The sequence below is a fragment of the Manis pentadactyla genome, chromosome 3 (genome assembly GCF_030020395.1).
Source record: "Manis pentadactyla isolate mManPen7 chromosome 3, mManPen7.hap1, whole genome shotgun sequence".
Lineage (NCBI taxonomy): Eukaryota > Metazoa > Chordata > Mammalia > Pholidota > Manidae > Manis > Manis pentadactyla.
This window is the reverse complement of record NC_080021.1, coordinates 211,333,612-211,347,709: the sequence shown is the minus strand read 5'-3', so window position 1 is coordinate 211,347,709 and position 14,098 is coordinate 211,333,612. Positions and strand designations below refer to the sequence as shown.

General features: G+C 60.3%; 1 protein-coding gene across 2 annotated transcripts in view; it reads right to left on the bottom strand.

The window, feature by feature from the left end:
• The window catches only part of NEK6 (NIMA related kinase 6), a 79,424-nt gene that overhangs the window by 16,755 nt on the left and 48,571 nt on the right, over window positions 1–14,098 (bottom strand). For both annotated transcript variants that reach the window (XM_036913977.2, XM_036913976.2), the window contains exons 4-7: window positions 13,141–13,203; window positions 9,666–9,776; window positions 5,429–5,537; window positions 5,083–5,190 (exon numbers count right to left, since the gene is read on the bottom strand). In XM_036913977.2, coding sequence (XP_036769872.1) covers window positions 5,083–5,190; window positions 5,429–5,537; window positions 9,666–9,776; window positions 13,141–13,203 — 391 coding nt within the window. The remainder of the gene's footprint in view (window positions 1–5,082; window positions 5,191–5,428; window positions 5,538–9,665; window positions 9,777–13,140; window positions 13,204–14,098) is intronic.

The window sequence follows — 14,098 nt, the reverse complement described above, 5'->3', positions numbered from 1 at the left end:
CGTGGGACCTCAAAACAGGAGGCTGATTAAAGGGCCCCGCTTCCTGAGACGTGCTGTCCTGTCAAAACAAACCGGGCCCTGAGTTGAAATGCTCACAGTGTTTGAAACATGTTCGTTAGATATGAAAAAGGCAAATATTTCCCATGAAGGAGAGATTGTGCTTATTCCCCAACGGGAGGTTTTGAAAATGCCTGGAGAGACATGGGGTGCCCCCGGGGCATGTGCAGGGCCCACCCCCTGAACCTGAGACTCTCCCTCCGCCTCGGCTTCCCATCTGTGGAGCAGAGGGCTTGAACCTGGTGGTCCCTGCGGCGCTCCCCCCACCTTTGGAGCTTGTGTCTCCCTCTCTGGAAAACGGGGCACAGGGTCCACTTCCCACAGACCCCTGGGAGGGAGAGGGTGAGCTGAGGACAGGGGGCTGAGGGTGGCCAAGAGAACAGGGGAAGACAAAGCAGCCGGGGAAGACCGGGCTCTGGAACTCAGCAAGGCTTCCTCTGTGCTGGGCGTGTGACCTGTCCTGTGCAAGTGCCCCGATCCCCAGCATCCCGTCAGGCCCTGCAGCCTGGCGGTGCTCCCCTCTTGACCGCTGCTGCCGCCCCTCCCTGGCCTGCCCACGCGTCCTCCCCGCCAAGGCAGAAGCCTGCCCCTGCCCTCCAGGCCTGATGGGCTCATCACCCGAGGGAGAAAGGCCGGGTCCTCAGCCTGGCATCCAAGGCCTCTCCACACTCTCCTTTGGGCAACAGCGCCCACCCGTGTCACCACTTGTTCCCAAGTCCTCCTGAAATTATTCCCACCCCACCCTGTGCTGGTTACACACAGACCTCAGGAGAAGCAGCGACACTGAAAAACTGTGCTTTTATCAACACTGACCTACAGGCCATTCACATCTGCAGAAATGCCTGCTATTCCCAGTTCCCACATTGCGTGTGTCACAGAGGTGAAACTCAGCACAGAATTCTGCGACTCGGCAGCACCGTGGGGTCTCCAGGAATGAGGGCCCAACCGGCGCTGGCGCAGGGAGTCTGGGAAATGCGCCCTCACCCGCCAGGCCCACCACCTGCGGGCAGCCCACCACCTGGCCTCGCGTAGGCGCGCACCTCCTGCACCTGGGCATCCTCCGGTTAACTGGCTGTGATGATTCCCACCCCCGCGGAGGCGGGAGCATGGAAGGAGGGAATACTTGGGACATGGTTATTAGAATGGTGCTTGGTTCACAGTGAAGACTCTAAATTGATCCCCACCCACTCCTGGTAAATTCCAGAGGGCGAGGCCTTCCTGGTGAGCGGCTGGGCCTGGCGCAGATCCTTCCTGAGGGAACGAGTGGACAAATGGAGGGGCTGCAGCTTGCTTCCTAGGCCAGATCAAGTCCTCAGGTGCTGTCCCCCTTGAGACCCTCTCCTTCCCTCTCTGCTGTCAGTGGGTCTCATTCTAACAGTTTGTGACACGGCAGAAAAGCCAGGCACCACTCGCTCGCCAGCCAGGTGCCAGTGCTCAGAGCCTAGGATCTGCCTGCTGGAGCAGTTTTCTGGGCCAACTGTTCCCAGGCGTCCTGGGCTGCTGGGACAGGTGGGAGGAGGCCCGGGCACATCTGCACAGTGCTCTGTACCCACACTGATGGGTCCCCAGGGGCACTCACACAGCAAATGTTCCCTGGAGCCCACCTGGTGCCCAGTGTGGGCACACGTGTGGGAGTGTTGGCACGACAAGAAGAGGGGCTCTGTCCTCCTACCCTGTGGCCTGGGACAAGCCCCAAGTCCCATGCCCCCCACACTGTGAGGCTGGGCGGGTTTTTCCCCAAGTGGCCGGGACTCAGACCCCTGGTGTTCCCACACCCAGGCAGCTCCTCAGGGTCCAAAGCCCACTTCCCAGCACACTGCTGGTGCCCGGAGAGGAGCTGACACCCTGAGGGGCTCCAGATCCTGTGGGCGTGTGGTATTGCCTCTCTGAGCCTCGGTTTCCTCATCTGTCAAATGGAGATGATAAGCCTTGTTGGGATGAGTTTTTAAAGAGTGAAATGTTTTCCAACAGCTCTTGTCCTTTGTTAACTCACCTCATAGGTGACTATAGAAAAGTAAAGGGCAGCCCTGGCAGGGGATGAGGCGGCCCTGGGCCCCCATCAGATCCTGGGCTCCTCAAGCCACAGTTTAGGGACAGCAAAGTTTAGGGACACCACAGCACACAGTGGGCCTCAGGAGGCAGTTCTGCCCGTCCCCTTACCATGCCAGCCTGAGACTGTGCCCACACCAGTCTGGGGGCCCCCTCAAAGTAAGGAAGGCTGCAAAATCTCATGTCACCTGCACCCACCCCAGGGCCAGGGCAGTCAGTGCAGGGAATGGAGAAGGCAGAAATGTACTCCCTGTGGCCAGGCCGGGAGTTGGTGGCTGGGCAAGCCAGTGTGCCCTGACCACTGTGCCTGATGGGAGTCGCCCCCAACTGGACCTGTTCCCCAGCCGCTGAGGGGCAATGTGAGGCTCTGGTGGGCTCTGGGGAGGGCCGGCCTTACCTCCCACCCCGGCTCCCAGCTCCTGGCCACCCTGTCGCCATGGCCGAATGAGCAGGGCCTGCTCTCCCAGCCCCACAATTTGTCTTGCAGCTGCTAACGTTGCTTGGAGCGAGACGCTTGCTTGTAGCTTGTGAGCTGTGTATAGGCAAATCTTTCATTTTTCTTTCATTACGCCGGCGTGTACTGTCACTTAATTTTTATGTATGCAATCCTTCCTGACAAATATGATCTGCTGCCTGGTAATTCGTCTGACGCTCATTCTGTTCCGCGCTCTAATTACGGCTCCTATTCCTGACACCGAGGCAGCCGCTCTGCCACCGCTGGGTACCGCACCTGTCAGCCTGGCCATGGCATGACTAATGCCCTTTCATGCCAGTCTCGTGTTAGCAAATAGAGGCGGGAGAAGGTTGGGGGAGGGAGAGGCAAGAGGAGATGGGATTTGCATAAGCCCTGCGGTGGGTCAGCAGCCTCAGGAGATGGTGGTTGCTGGGCAATGTGGCCACCACCACAGTAGCCCCAGAGGAGGTGAGCTTGGACGCGGCAGATGCACTACTCAGACCCACGTACAGGGTACAGAGGAGCCCCTGCCCCCCAGTCCTTCCTGAACCACAGTGCAATGGCAGTTCCGTCTCCTGCCCAACTGAACGTGAGCATGGGACCTAGCGGTTTGCAGAAACCCGCTGTGGAAGGGGGGTCCTCGTCCTGAGTCTTGCAGACCTTCACTGTCATGGAGCCCAGTCTTGGTTCTGCGAGCATGTCCGTGCAGGCCTTTGGCTCGGCGGCTGTGCCTGGATGTGGGCACAAGGTTTCAGGAGGGCTCCTTCCACCCACCACGGGGTCGGCTGGTTGCTCAGAGGCCTTGGGAAGAGCCTGGCTTACGAGGTGGCCTTTCCCCAAGTTCCAATTCCTTCTCATTAATATAATAAGTGCACCAGTCCAAGCTGATAAAGTCACACTGTCGGACAAGCCCGCATCTCCGCCGGTTCCTAATGCTGTGATCTTAACTGGCTCTGATGAGCGCCACAGCCTTTTCCACCACAGGAAGGAGAAGTGGGGAGCCCTGACTGACAGGGGACAGGAGGCAGGGGCTTGAACTCTTCTCTTTGACAGTTTCCTCTGAATTTATGACCTTTCTGAAGCTATTAAACCAGAGAGGTAAACTGACCAAAAAACACTTAGATTTTCACAATAGAAGGATCTAAGGGACCAGTGAAACAAGGCTTCCCTCAGGGGTGGGGATTCGGTGGCTGGGCTCCGGAAAGAGACCCAGCACTATCTTCCAAGCCCCCTGCCCACTCTTCTGGAGGAAGCATGGGCTCTGGGCTGAGAGGCCTGTGTTCAAGTTCTGGCTCAGCTGCTCTGTGAGTAGAAGATTACACTCCTAGAAATTAAGCTCCTTAGAGTTCAGCTTTCTCATTCACACAAAGGAAGGGTCCTTTGGGCCCTTGAGGCTATTTGCGGCTGAGTGAAGTGTCCCGACTCGGGGGATGGGGGTCCCGCACAACCGTTCCCTTCCAGCTAAAGGAAGAGCTATGATAGGCCCGCCTCCTGAGGGGGCCTGGCCAGGTGTCCCCTCTGCCACTCCCGCACTCACGCCTTTAAGCACCTGGGAGCTGCTGATTTCTGAGTTAGCGCACTTCTCTGGATTGTGCGTTACACCCTGAGAGCCTCTAAGGCACCGGGTCTGTACTTCCAGAAGATGCAGCACCCAGCCTGGGGCAGCACCCAGGGTGGTGAGCTCCGGTGCGCCCTCCCCTGCAGACGCCACCCCAAAGCACGGAATGTGCCCAGGGGAGAGCGGTCTGCCCTGCCCGTGTGTGCAGAACATGCCCGAGCGGCCCAGGTTCAGTGCCAATGCACCCTGCAACGCACAGGGGTCCCTACTTCCTTCTCTGTTCCCCTGGGGCTGTGCTGGTTTCTATATTCTAATTAAATCAAAAATGCCCACAGCCCAACACCCCATTTTGCATTCATGCATGTATCCAGCATGTGGATTCTGAAGCTCACAGTTGCTGCGCGTGACCTGAAACACATCTCTGACCAAGTTTGTGCGCCCTCGGCACCCCCACGCTGCTGGGACGGGGCGCCCACTGAGCGCGGGTGCTCCAGCCTCCTGCCTCCTCTCACACCCCCTGCTCCCCGGTCCTCCCTCCCTGCCCACAGCTCCCAGTCGCCCTTCACAGTCCAGCTACAATGTCACCTACAGGGTGAGCACCAGCACCCACAGCTTCTAAATCGCTTGTTTAAAGCCAAGAACAGGAAACAGCTCAGACGTGCCCCACAGGAGGACAGGACGGGTGTGGAGCACTACACAGCTACCAGCAGATGGCACGACGGCCTCACACGGCAGCAGACCCACAGCTCCCACGCCAGCAGTGGGCTTCGCCACATTCCTGGAGGAGGCGTGAAGTGGCGTGGACGCAAGGGGCCTGATCAGCCCGAGGCCCTTCTGAGGAAGTGAGGGAAGTCTGGAGTTGGACAAGGCACTTTCCTGCACCCACTAAGCAAAGGCACTGTGGGGCGTGTTCACCCCCACGGGACCACCTGGGGCTGCTGGGACGCGTGGGCAGGCCCCTTACCTAGGGAGTGGGCTGCAGTGGTCTCGGAGCTGAAGAAGCGGCCCAGGCCGAGGTCCCCGAGCTTCACAATGCCCGTGGCTGTGATGAACACGTTGGCAGGCTTGATGTCTGCAGGGGAAGGAGAAGGTGGCTGGTGTGGGGACAGGAGGCCAGGGGTGTCGAGCACCTTGCCTGTATTTAGGGGGTCTGAGAACCGGCATGAATGAAGCCCTGGGCTCAACCCTCTGACTCCCCTGAGGACAAGATGTTCAACACCCACCTGTCTGGGGAGTACAAAGTGGCCCAATCCCCGGGAGGGGCCCCGAGGCTGCCTGGCCTCCCGCAGCCCAGGGGGGCCAGCCCGTACCTCGGTGCATCACCCGGCGGGAGTGCATGTGCTCCACGGCGCTGCACAGCTGTGCGAAGTACTTCCACACCGTCCTCTCAGGGATGAGCCGCTTCTGCTTCTTAAAGTACTGCAGTGGGGAGACAGACAGACGGGCCTGGGTGACAGGCCATGAAGGAGGGGGCTGCAGCGCACTGCCCCGCCCTGTCCCAGTGGGCAGCCAGCACGTGGCATGGGGCGGGCTGTCGGCTGCTGAACGAATGAGCTCGGAGCGAAGGGCGCTGTGTTCACACTTCTGTGCCCAAATGGCGTTCTGTGGTCACCTGCTTCTGAGACGACCCAACGTCAGCTCCCGGAGGGCAGGGCAGCCTGCACGGAGCGGATGTCCTGCCCGGCTCTGCTGAATGGCTCCTGGGCTGCATCGTGAAGGCTGCTCTCAATCACACATTTTCTGGAATTTCTTGGACACATGCCCATCTCCTCCCACAGTCTGACAGGGAGCTCCTGGCAGGAGTGGACTGGTCCAGGGTGGGAGCGCCCAAGGCACGCTTGGTGGTTAAACCATTGCTGCCCACCCTGCTGCCCCAGCCCCTCAGTGCTGGCAAATCTCAGCCCATGGAATCATTAACTAACCCGGCAAGAACCTCAAGAAAATGAGCTTGACATTCTCAAACGGAACCTCAGTTTCAACAGGCATCGATCTACCTCACTGCCTGAAAAAAAATTAATGCTCCAGAAGGCAAAACAAAAACAAAGGCCGCAAGGCGGCAGGGAGCGAGCTGAGCAGATGGAGGTCCTGGAGGGGGAGCCAGGGACACGTCCTCAGCTCAGCTCAGATCAACAGCCCCGCGGGGGGCTCCTGGCTGCCAGGCCCGCTGCTGGGGGGCGGCACTGACTTGTGGGCCTGAGGCGAGGCCAGGGGCCCAGCCGTCCGGCAGCCGCTCGGGCACAGCCGCTCCCGGTGCTTGGCCCTGAGCAGGGGTGACTGCACCCATCTCACAGGGAAGGAAACTGAGGGCCACACAGCAGAGGCTGGCGGAGGGCAGAGCCACAGCTCAACCCCAGGCCTTCTGCTGACAAGGCCCAAGTTCTTGACCCACTTGTAATGACACCAGTAACACCTGATGAGGGATGGAGCTCAGACAGGTGCAGGAACTTGCCCAAGGTCACCCAGTGGGAACACCAGAGCTGGGACTGGATCTGGGCACTTCCGACAGTGGGACAGTTACAGGTGGAAGCCCCCAGCCTGGCAGTAAGGCCTGAGAGCCTCTTGAGGCTTTACTCTGGGAGAGGGGCCTCAAGGGTGAGCTGCCCCAGGCTCCCAGCCCGGGACCCCAGTCCCCTGGGCCATCCCAGGACTTGTGGTGGCCTAGGCTGGAGTGTCACTTACGTTGGGATGTTGGTTAATCCTCATTACAGCATTTAAGCTGGGATGCGCATGGCTGTGAGTGGTGATTTTCTAAATGTCACGTCCTGTAAGTGCCGTGTGACATTTAGCAGGAAGGCTCAGAGTCTCTGGTGGGTTTGGGGTGGCGGCAGCTCCCGGCTTCACTGTCTGTTACAAATACTGCCGGCACACGGCTGTGGTGGCCCCTGAAGCTTCGGGCCCTGGGACACAGGGCCTGCCGGTCAGCAGCCTCCCAGGCCATGGGGTGGGGTGACCAACCGTGGTGTGGGCCCAGCCTGGGGCCTGGTAAGGCACCGTTTCCCTTTGAAACCCAGAGGTGGCGAAGAAGTTGGAAAGGTCAGGGAAACTAAGCTCCTACCAAGCTCCTGGCTCCATGCAGCCTGTTACAGATGGGGAAACCGAGGCACAGGGGCCTGCCCAAGGTCATCCATCAGGCACGTCTGACTGTAGGCCCAGGGTCACTCCCTGCCCTGCCTCTCCCGCCCACTGGGGGCAGCACCCAGCCAGGCCCTGTGCGGCCTGGAACAGGTGGGGGAGGGAAGGGGGGCTGGCGACTGCAGGAGGGGGGGCACCTTGCTGGGTGAGGAAGAGGGTTCTGGAGACAGGAGGGCCGAGGGGCTGGGAAACCCAGTGGCTGCTCCCAGAAACCCAGGATGAGTGACCAACTTGAACAGAGACCCAGTACTGGCCCCTGGGAGGCCAGGAAAGGCGTGCAGGGTGAATGGGTTGGGGGCACCCCACCCCAGGCCAGGGACAGGGTGCTGGACACCCACGTGCCTCCCCTCTCTCGCTCAGCCGGAAGGAGCTTGCTCCTGGGCCCTGTGGTTCCCAGCTTCTGAGTGCTTTCTGCAGCCCCTGCCCTGGACGGGCTGGAAACTGAGGTTTGGGGAGGGCAGGGCTTGAAGCTGCCCAGTCACCTCCTACCCCTGGTGGTCTGGCTCCAGCCCCACTCCATAGCAGGGAGGCTCCGAGGGGCCTGGGGTCCACTGGGGCTGACTGTGCGGCACCCTGGTGGTGGCCACACTCCAGGGCCCATCCTCCGTGGTCTCCCCCCCCACCGCAATGGTCACTGCCTCCACCCCACCCCGCCCCTGCATGCTGGGCCCCGGTTTTTCTTCTAGAACACAACACGTTCCATGTCCTGTATTCTGACCCAAATCCTGGGGGCAATCCAACAGCCCCCACTGCCCCCTCGCTCCCCACCCACTCCTCTCCTAGTGCGTGATTTGTGGACCACTGGATTCTTCCCCTCTCCCCTTGGGCTCTCACGCAAGCTATTCTGCCACTACCCTGCCAGTCTCCCCTCAGTTCTCAGCTCAGGTGTTGCCTCCTCCAGGAAGCCTTCCCTGGCTCCCACGGGCCCTGAACTTGGCTTGTTCATGCTGCCTGTGACTGCTCACTCATGGGTCTGTCTGCCTTCCCACCAGACGGCAAGCTCCGTGAGGGCAGCGCCCACCCCAGGCCTCGGCACAGGGGCTGGTGCACAGTGGGTACAGATGCATGTGTGTTCAGCGAGAGAACAACGCGTGAAGGAGAAATAAAGTGTGGGTGGGGGTGGGAGGAGAAGGAAGAACCAAGACGTGATTGAGTGCGTCTGTTCCCACCAGGGATCTGTGTGGAGATTAATATCCCTGCAAACACATTAATATGTCAACGAAAATATAAAAGCAGGTGATAACAGCTCAAGGAATACCGCTTCCCAATGACACCCGTATTCCTAGGAGCCAAATTTCAGGAGAACAGCCGTGGAGCAATTGCTCAAACCCCAGTGCCCAGTGGGAAAGACAAAGAGTCCGCGCCTGGCCCCGGCTGCCCGTGCGGCGGGGAGCACAGCAGGGCAGCTCGAGCGTGGGTGGGCCTCGCTCGGGAGCAGACAGACTGGGCGCGGGGTGGGAGGCAGCGGGGGTCCCCACCAGTGGCCTGCAGATGCCAGTCAAGCCAGAAAGGGAGGGAGGGCCTTGAGGGGGAACAGGGGGCAGGACTGAAAGCTGGGGCTTGGGGCTATGCAGCCTCAGGCAGGTCACTGAACCTCTCTGAGCCTTGCTATCCGAGGATACTATGGACTCAGTGAATGAGGCACACGCTCAGCACGGTTGCGGCTCACAGTGGTACTCCATCAATGGAATCGGGGTGGTTTCTGAGTCCGGACTCACAGGGGTCTGGCCCGGGGCCCCAGGAGAGGGGGTGATGGGGGCAGAACAGTGTGGGGGCTGCTGTGGGAGCAGAGTAAGAGCGGACAAGTTGCTCGACCTCACTGAGACCCCCAGCCTGGCCCATGACATGGGAATGAAGATGCCCCTCAAGCACCGGAGGGGCCTCAGGGAGACCATCTCGGGGACAGTGTGCACTGGAGGGTCCCAGGCTGGGAAACAGAGACCTGGGCCACAGTCACAGCTCGGTCCCCACACTGCTGAGCATCCTCAGGTGAGTCTCTTAACCTCTCTGGGCTCAGGTCTTCCCTCTGTAAAATGAGCAGTGGGGTGTATGACATGCTTTCCCAGATTCTGTGAGCTGGGTCTGACCTCATGCGGGGTTCCGTCCCCGTTCCTGCTGTGAGGCAGGAGAAGGGGCCCACGAGCCCCTGGGCAGGTGAGATGGGGGGGCAGCCAGAGGGGTCCCTCTGTCCACGGCTGGCCCTCTCCTGGCAAACGGGGATGGAGCCCAAGGGGGCACTCACCAGGCCACAGCTGAGGCCTGCAAGGCACTGGCAGTGAGGGCTGAATGTCCCTGAGGGGCAGCCTCCCCTGAAGCCAGAGCAGCGAGGGAATCGGGCTGAGGGGGGCTGCCCAGCCCTGGGCTCCCTGTGCACGGGCAGCCCCCAGACCTGGCCTTCCCGCCAGCCACCCTTACCTTGATCATCTGCGAGAGGTCCCCCGCATCGGCCAGCTCCAGGACGATGTTCAGCTCGTTGTCCTCGATAAAGGAGTCCAAATACTTGATGATGTTGGGATGGTTCAGTTGCTGCCCAAAGAGAGGAAGAGAGGGAGGCAGAGCCAGTGAGGAGGCACAGCCCCACGCCTGCCGTGCTGGCACCCAGCTGGCACAGCTGTTAAGGAGGCCTGGCACCTGCTGGAAAGGAGTGTGTCTGGGGAAAAGGCTGCACCTGGGAGCCAGGCTGAGCTGGGTGACACTGGGACAGCCACGTGGATTCCTGTCCCAGTTTCCTCATCTGTAAAATGGGCACAGTGCTTTGAAGAATAGTCGTGGAGATCAGATGCACCGATACCATGAAATGTCTAACCCAGGGGCCTCAAGGGCAGGGCCGGCCCCCGCCTCTGCCGTGGGCTCAGCTGGTGCATGGGGGGCCCGTCTCCTTCCATATTCCTTCTCACTCTCTCAACTTCCCACCCACCCCTGGTGAAATCTTGGAAAAGAACATCCCTGATGTGAGTGCTGCCCAGAGGCCAACTGGGTGAAATTGCTGAGGCCTGGAGTGAGGAGGGACTGGCCCCCGGCCCAGCTGAGCCCGGAAGCTGGCCCAGTGACCACAGACCGCTGTCCGTGGGAGGCCACCTCTCAGCCTGAGGTCTCATGGTGAGCGCAGGTGTGTCTGAAAGGGCACACGCCTGGGCCAGGGACACAGACAACGCTCCACAGGTGGGAGCGGCGGGGTCCGCCTGGCAGTGGCTTGTGAGTGGGGCTCTGGGGAGTAGCACCTCGAGACTCCTGTCCAGTGAGGCTCCTCCTGGCAGTCCCTCGGCTCCGTCCCCATGCACACGCCCATCTCTCCCTCCAGCTACTCTGGGCTCCACGGGGTGGGGCTGTCCCTGAGGCCCGGGAAGGCCTGCCTGTGGTGGTGGCTGCTGCGGGGCGGATGACGGCCGGAGAGAAGGCCGGCAGACGTGACGGTAAAGGGCACATCAACACACGCCGCCTCTGTCCGAATCTGCCGTCAGGGGCTTGGTTCTCTCGCACTTGCGGCCCCCTCCAGGAGTCTGTTTGGGACCTGTCCCCCTCTCTGTGTCTAGGATGGGCCTAGGATCTGTGGCCTCCCCCGTATCTAGCCCTTGGTGGTGCTCAGAAATTGTGCTGTGCATACATGGATCTATGCCCGCATGCCAACAGGGCCCACCTTCTGTCCCACATCCGGCAGCCTCTGTGCTGGGAGGCTTTGTGGTCAGGGTACTGGCATGAATGATATGAACCATGCTGTCTAGTGGCCCCTCTGAGAACCAGGCTTCCCTTTGTTCTGTAGGAAGCACCTCTGCCCCAGCACGTCCTGTTGACTTCCCATGGTCAGGCTGGGAGCCAGACTGCCATTCTGGAAAGGGGCTGGCACTGACCGGCAGAGGCCACACAATGACAAGAGCCACTTCTGAGTGAGCGCTTACCACACCCCAGACTGTGCTGAGCCTTCTCAGGTGTGCATCTTCTCACGGATTCCCACACCTCCAAGGACAACACTGTTGTCATCACCCCCTTTTACAGATGAGGAGACTGAGGCCCAGAGAGGTCACTCTGGCCACACAGCAAGTGGGCGAGGGGTGTGCCTGTCCCCCGAGCCCATGGTCGATGGCGCTCGGGTGCCCTGAAGACTGGGAAGGGACAGAGCCCCTCCTGGCAGGCTCAGTTCATGCCACAGAGGACCTGCTTCACCAAAGGGTCACGCATTTCTGCATTCAGGACCCAGAAGAGGCTGGCTCAGTACGCACGCGCATACTAATCCTTAATCAGTGTAGGCTCACGAGCATAGGGAGCCCATGACTGGGACAGCTGCTCCCCAGGGGTGGGTCATCAGTCAAGAGTTCCTGAGGTCCCTACTGGGTCCCAATACTGTCAGTTACATAACAGTTTGTTTTTTTTTTGCAATGTTATTTGCAGGGTCTTTTTTGACCTCTAACAGTCGGAGTTAAGGACACCCCCTCTATGCCTCCTGGGAGCCATCAGTGCCAGAGGCCACCCCAGCAGCACTCACAGGCGCATCTGGCCACATGCCCCGGCTCCCAGCCACTTCAGGGGCTCCCTCGCTATTCTCGCACTCCAGGCCCACACCCTGATTGTGGCCTTTGAGGCCACCACAATCTGGACCCCACCACCACCAATCCACACTGTCAGGGTCCTTGCAAGGGCCCCCTCAGCCGCCCTGATTCTGGCACGGGACCCTGGCCTCTGCAAGGTTTCTCCTGGAGTCCTGGTCGGCTGGCATCGCCCCGGCCAGTCACCAGCTGCACCTGCTCCCCCATCACCTGGGAATCCCTGAGGGCGGGGCCCAGGCCTGAAAGCCCAGGGTGGCCCCAGAGGAACAGACCCCTCACCTGAAGCTGTGTGCCGCAGCTCGGGAGCACCCTACCGTGAGCAAAGCAGCCCGCTTCACTGGAAGCTGCCAAGCGAGCTGTTTTGCGGGAAGGCAGGACACCATGTGGGCGCCTACTGCGGGCTCTAGCACCGGGGCCTCTTCAGATGTCACTTTATTTCATCCTCTCTATTTGTCCATATAGCCTGTCAGACAAGTATTCTTACCATTGAACAGATGAGCAAACTGAGGCTCCGGGAGGCTAAGTCACTTGCTTAAGGTCACACAGCTCACAGATGAAGACATCAGGATTTGAGCCCAGGCTCCTGGGCCTCCAAAGCCTGTACCTTTCCTCCTCGTCCGTCACCTCCTAGATCCCAGGCAGAATCCTAAGCCTGCGGAGTAGGGAGGGATCCCCGGGAGACAGCTGCCCCAGGCTGGGGCCAAGTCTAATCCAGAGAGTTCTGTTACCTCTGACTCTGGGGAGGCCAGTGCAGACACCACTGGGTTGGGGTGGGGGGTGGATGACCACAGACATCGCCCAGCCTACCCTGGATGGGCCCTAGCACTCCTGGCCTTCACACAGCCCCGTCCGGTCAGCCCATCCCTGGCTGAGCCGTGGACTGCTGGCCCCAGAGAGAACTGTCCCCAGCTGTGCACCCCGCCTCCTCCCTGTGGGAGGCCTGGGCAGAGCCCAGCGGGATAACAACCCAGGGGTCCCTCCGGCACCAGGAACTCTAGGCCATGTGCTTGGCTAATCCTCCCCAGCACCCCAGGCTGGCTTTTCTGTGTCTCCCCAACAGAGAGCATCTCCCGTGTGGCAGGGATCTGGTACCCACAGGGGAAGGATTTTGCTGCCCATAAGCAGAATCGACTTGGGGTGGGGACAGCCAGGCTGGGGCCCCATGAGGGATGAGCAGAGGTGAGGGAGGGTCAGCGCCCACCTGGCCATGGGAAGATGAAGGAGCTACTGCTCCCAAAAGGCTGTCGTTTCTGAACCTAGCGGGCCGTGGGCTATGGTGGCTATGGTATGGCCCAGCCCCCAGGCCGTCTGGAAGGGTGAGGGGCTCCTGCTCAGCCCAGGGCACTTACCTTCAGGAGGCCAATCTCCTTGACACAGTCCTGCCTGGCCTTGGCATCCATCATCTCAAATATCTTGGGTGAAGGGAAAGAGACAGACTGGTTAAAACCCAGCAGTCAGCACCCCACTGGGAGGCACGAAGACAGGGATGCCAGACAGGGATCCCACCTCCTTGCTGAAGACCCCCATAGGGACAGTGGTTCTGCTTACTGGGCACGCACCATGTGCCAGGCACAGATGACCATTTTATACTGAATCTTCACTGCAACTCCCATGAGCTGTTGACTTACGGAGGAAGACTGAGGCCCAGAGACGTCCAGTGACTTGCGGAGGCTGTGCACTGGTAAGCGGCAGGCCAGGTCACAAGCTCAGAGCCTCAGTCTTTGCCTCTGTAGAGGGGCACACAGCCTGCCCTCACAGGGTGCTGCGTGGACCAATGGGAGGGGACACAGCACTGTGCCCCCTCGCACCCCAGCCTGGTAATGCCTGTTCAATGTGGGGGCCCCCAGAACTTCTGACTTAAAGACACAAACAGGTCAACACTGCAGCAGTCCCACCACCAAACTCAACATGGTACAAAGAAACCAAACCCAGGCGAGCCCTCCCCGGAAGACAAGCAGCAGCAAACAGGCCTTTCCCGCGCCTCTCCAGTGAGCGGAAGCCGCCTGAGCCACTCACACACCAGCAAGGAGACAGTCGTGCTGGCGGCCGCCCCTTGCCAGTCTGCCCACCCCGTGACTGCATCTCAGTGGCCTTCTCTCTCCTGGGCGTCCTCTGCCCTGGCTGCTAATCCCCTACTTTAAAGACAGATCAACAAATCCAGGGACCAGGGAAGCTGCTGGAGGATTTAAAGCCATTTCCTACAGCAAAGCAGCGTTCACGAGGGCCCCCTGGCTTCCTGGCAGGCTACCTGGCTGGACGCTGCTGCTTAAAACCCACCTGCTTGACCCCCTTCCTCCATTTAGAAGG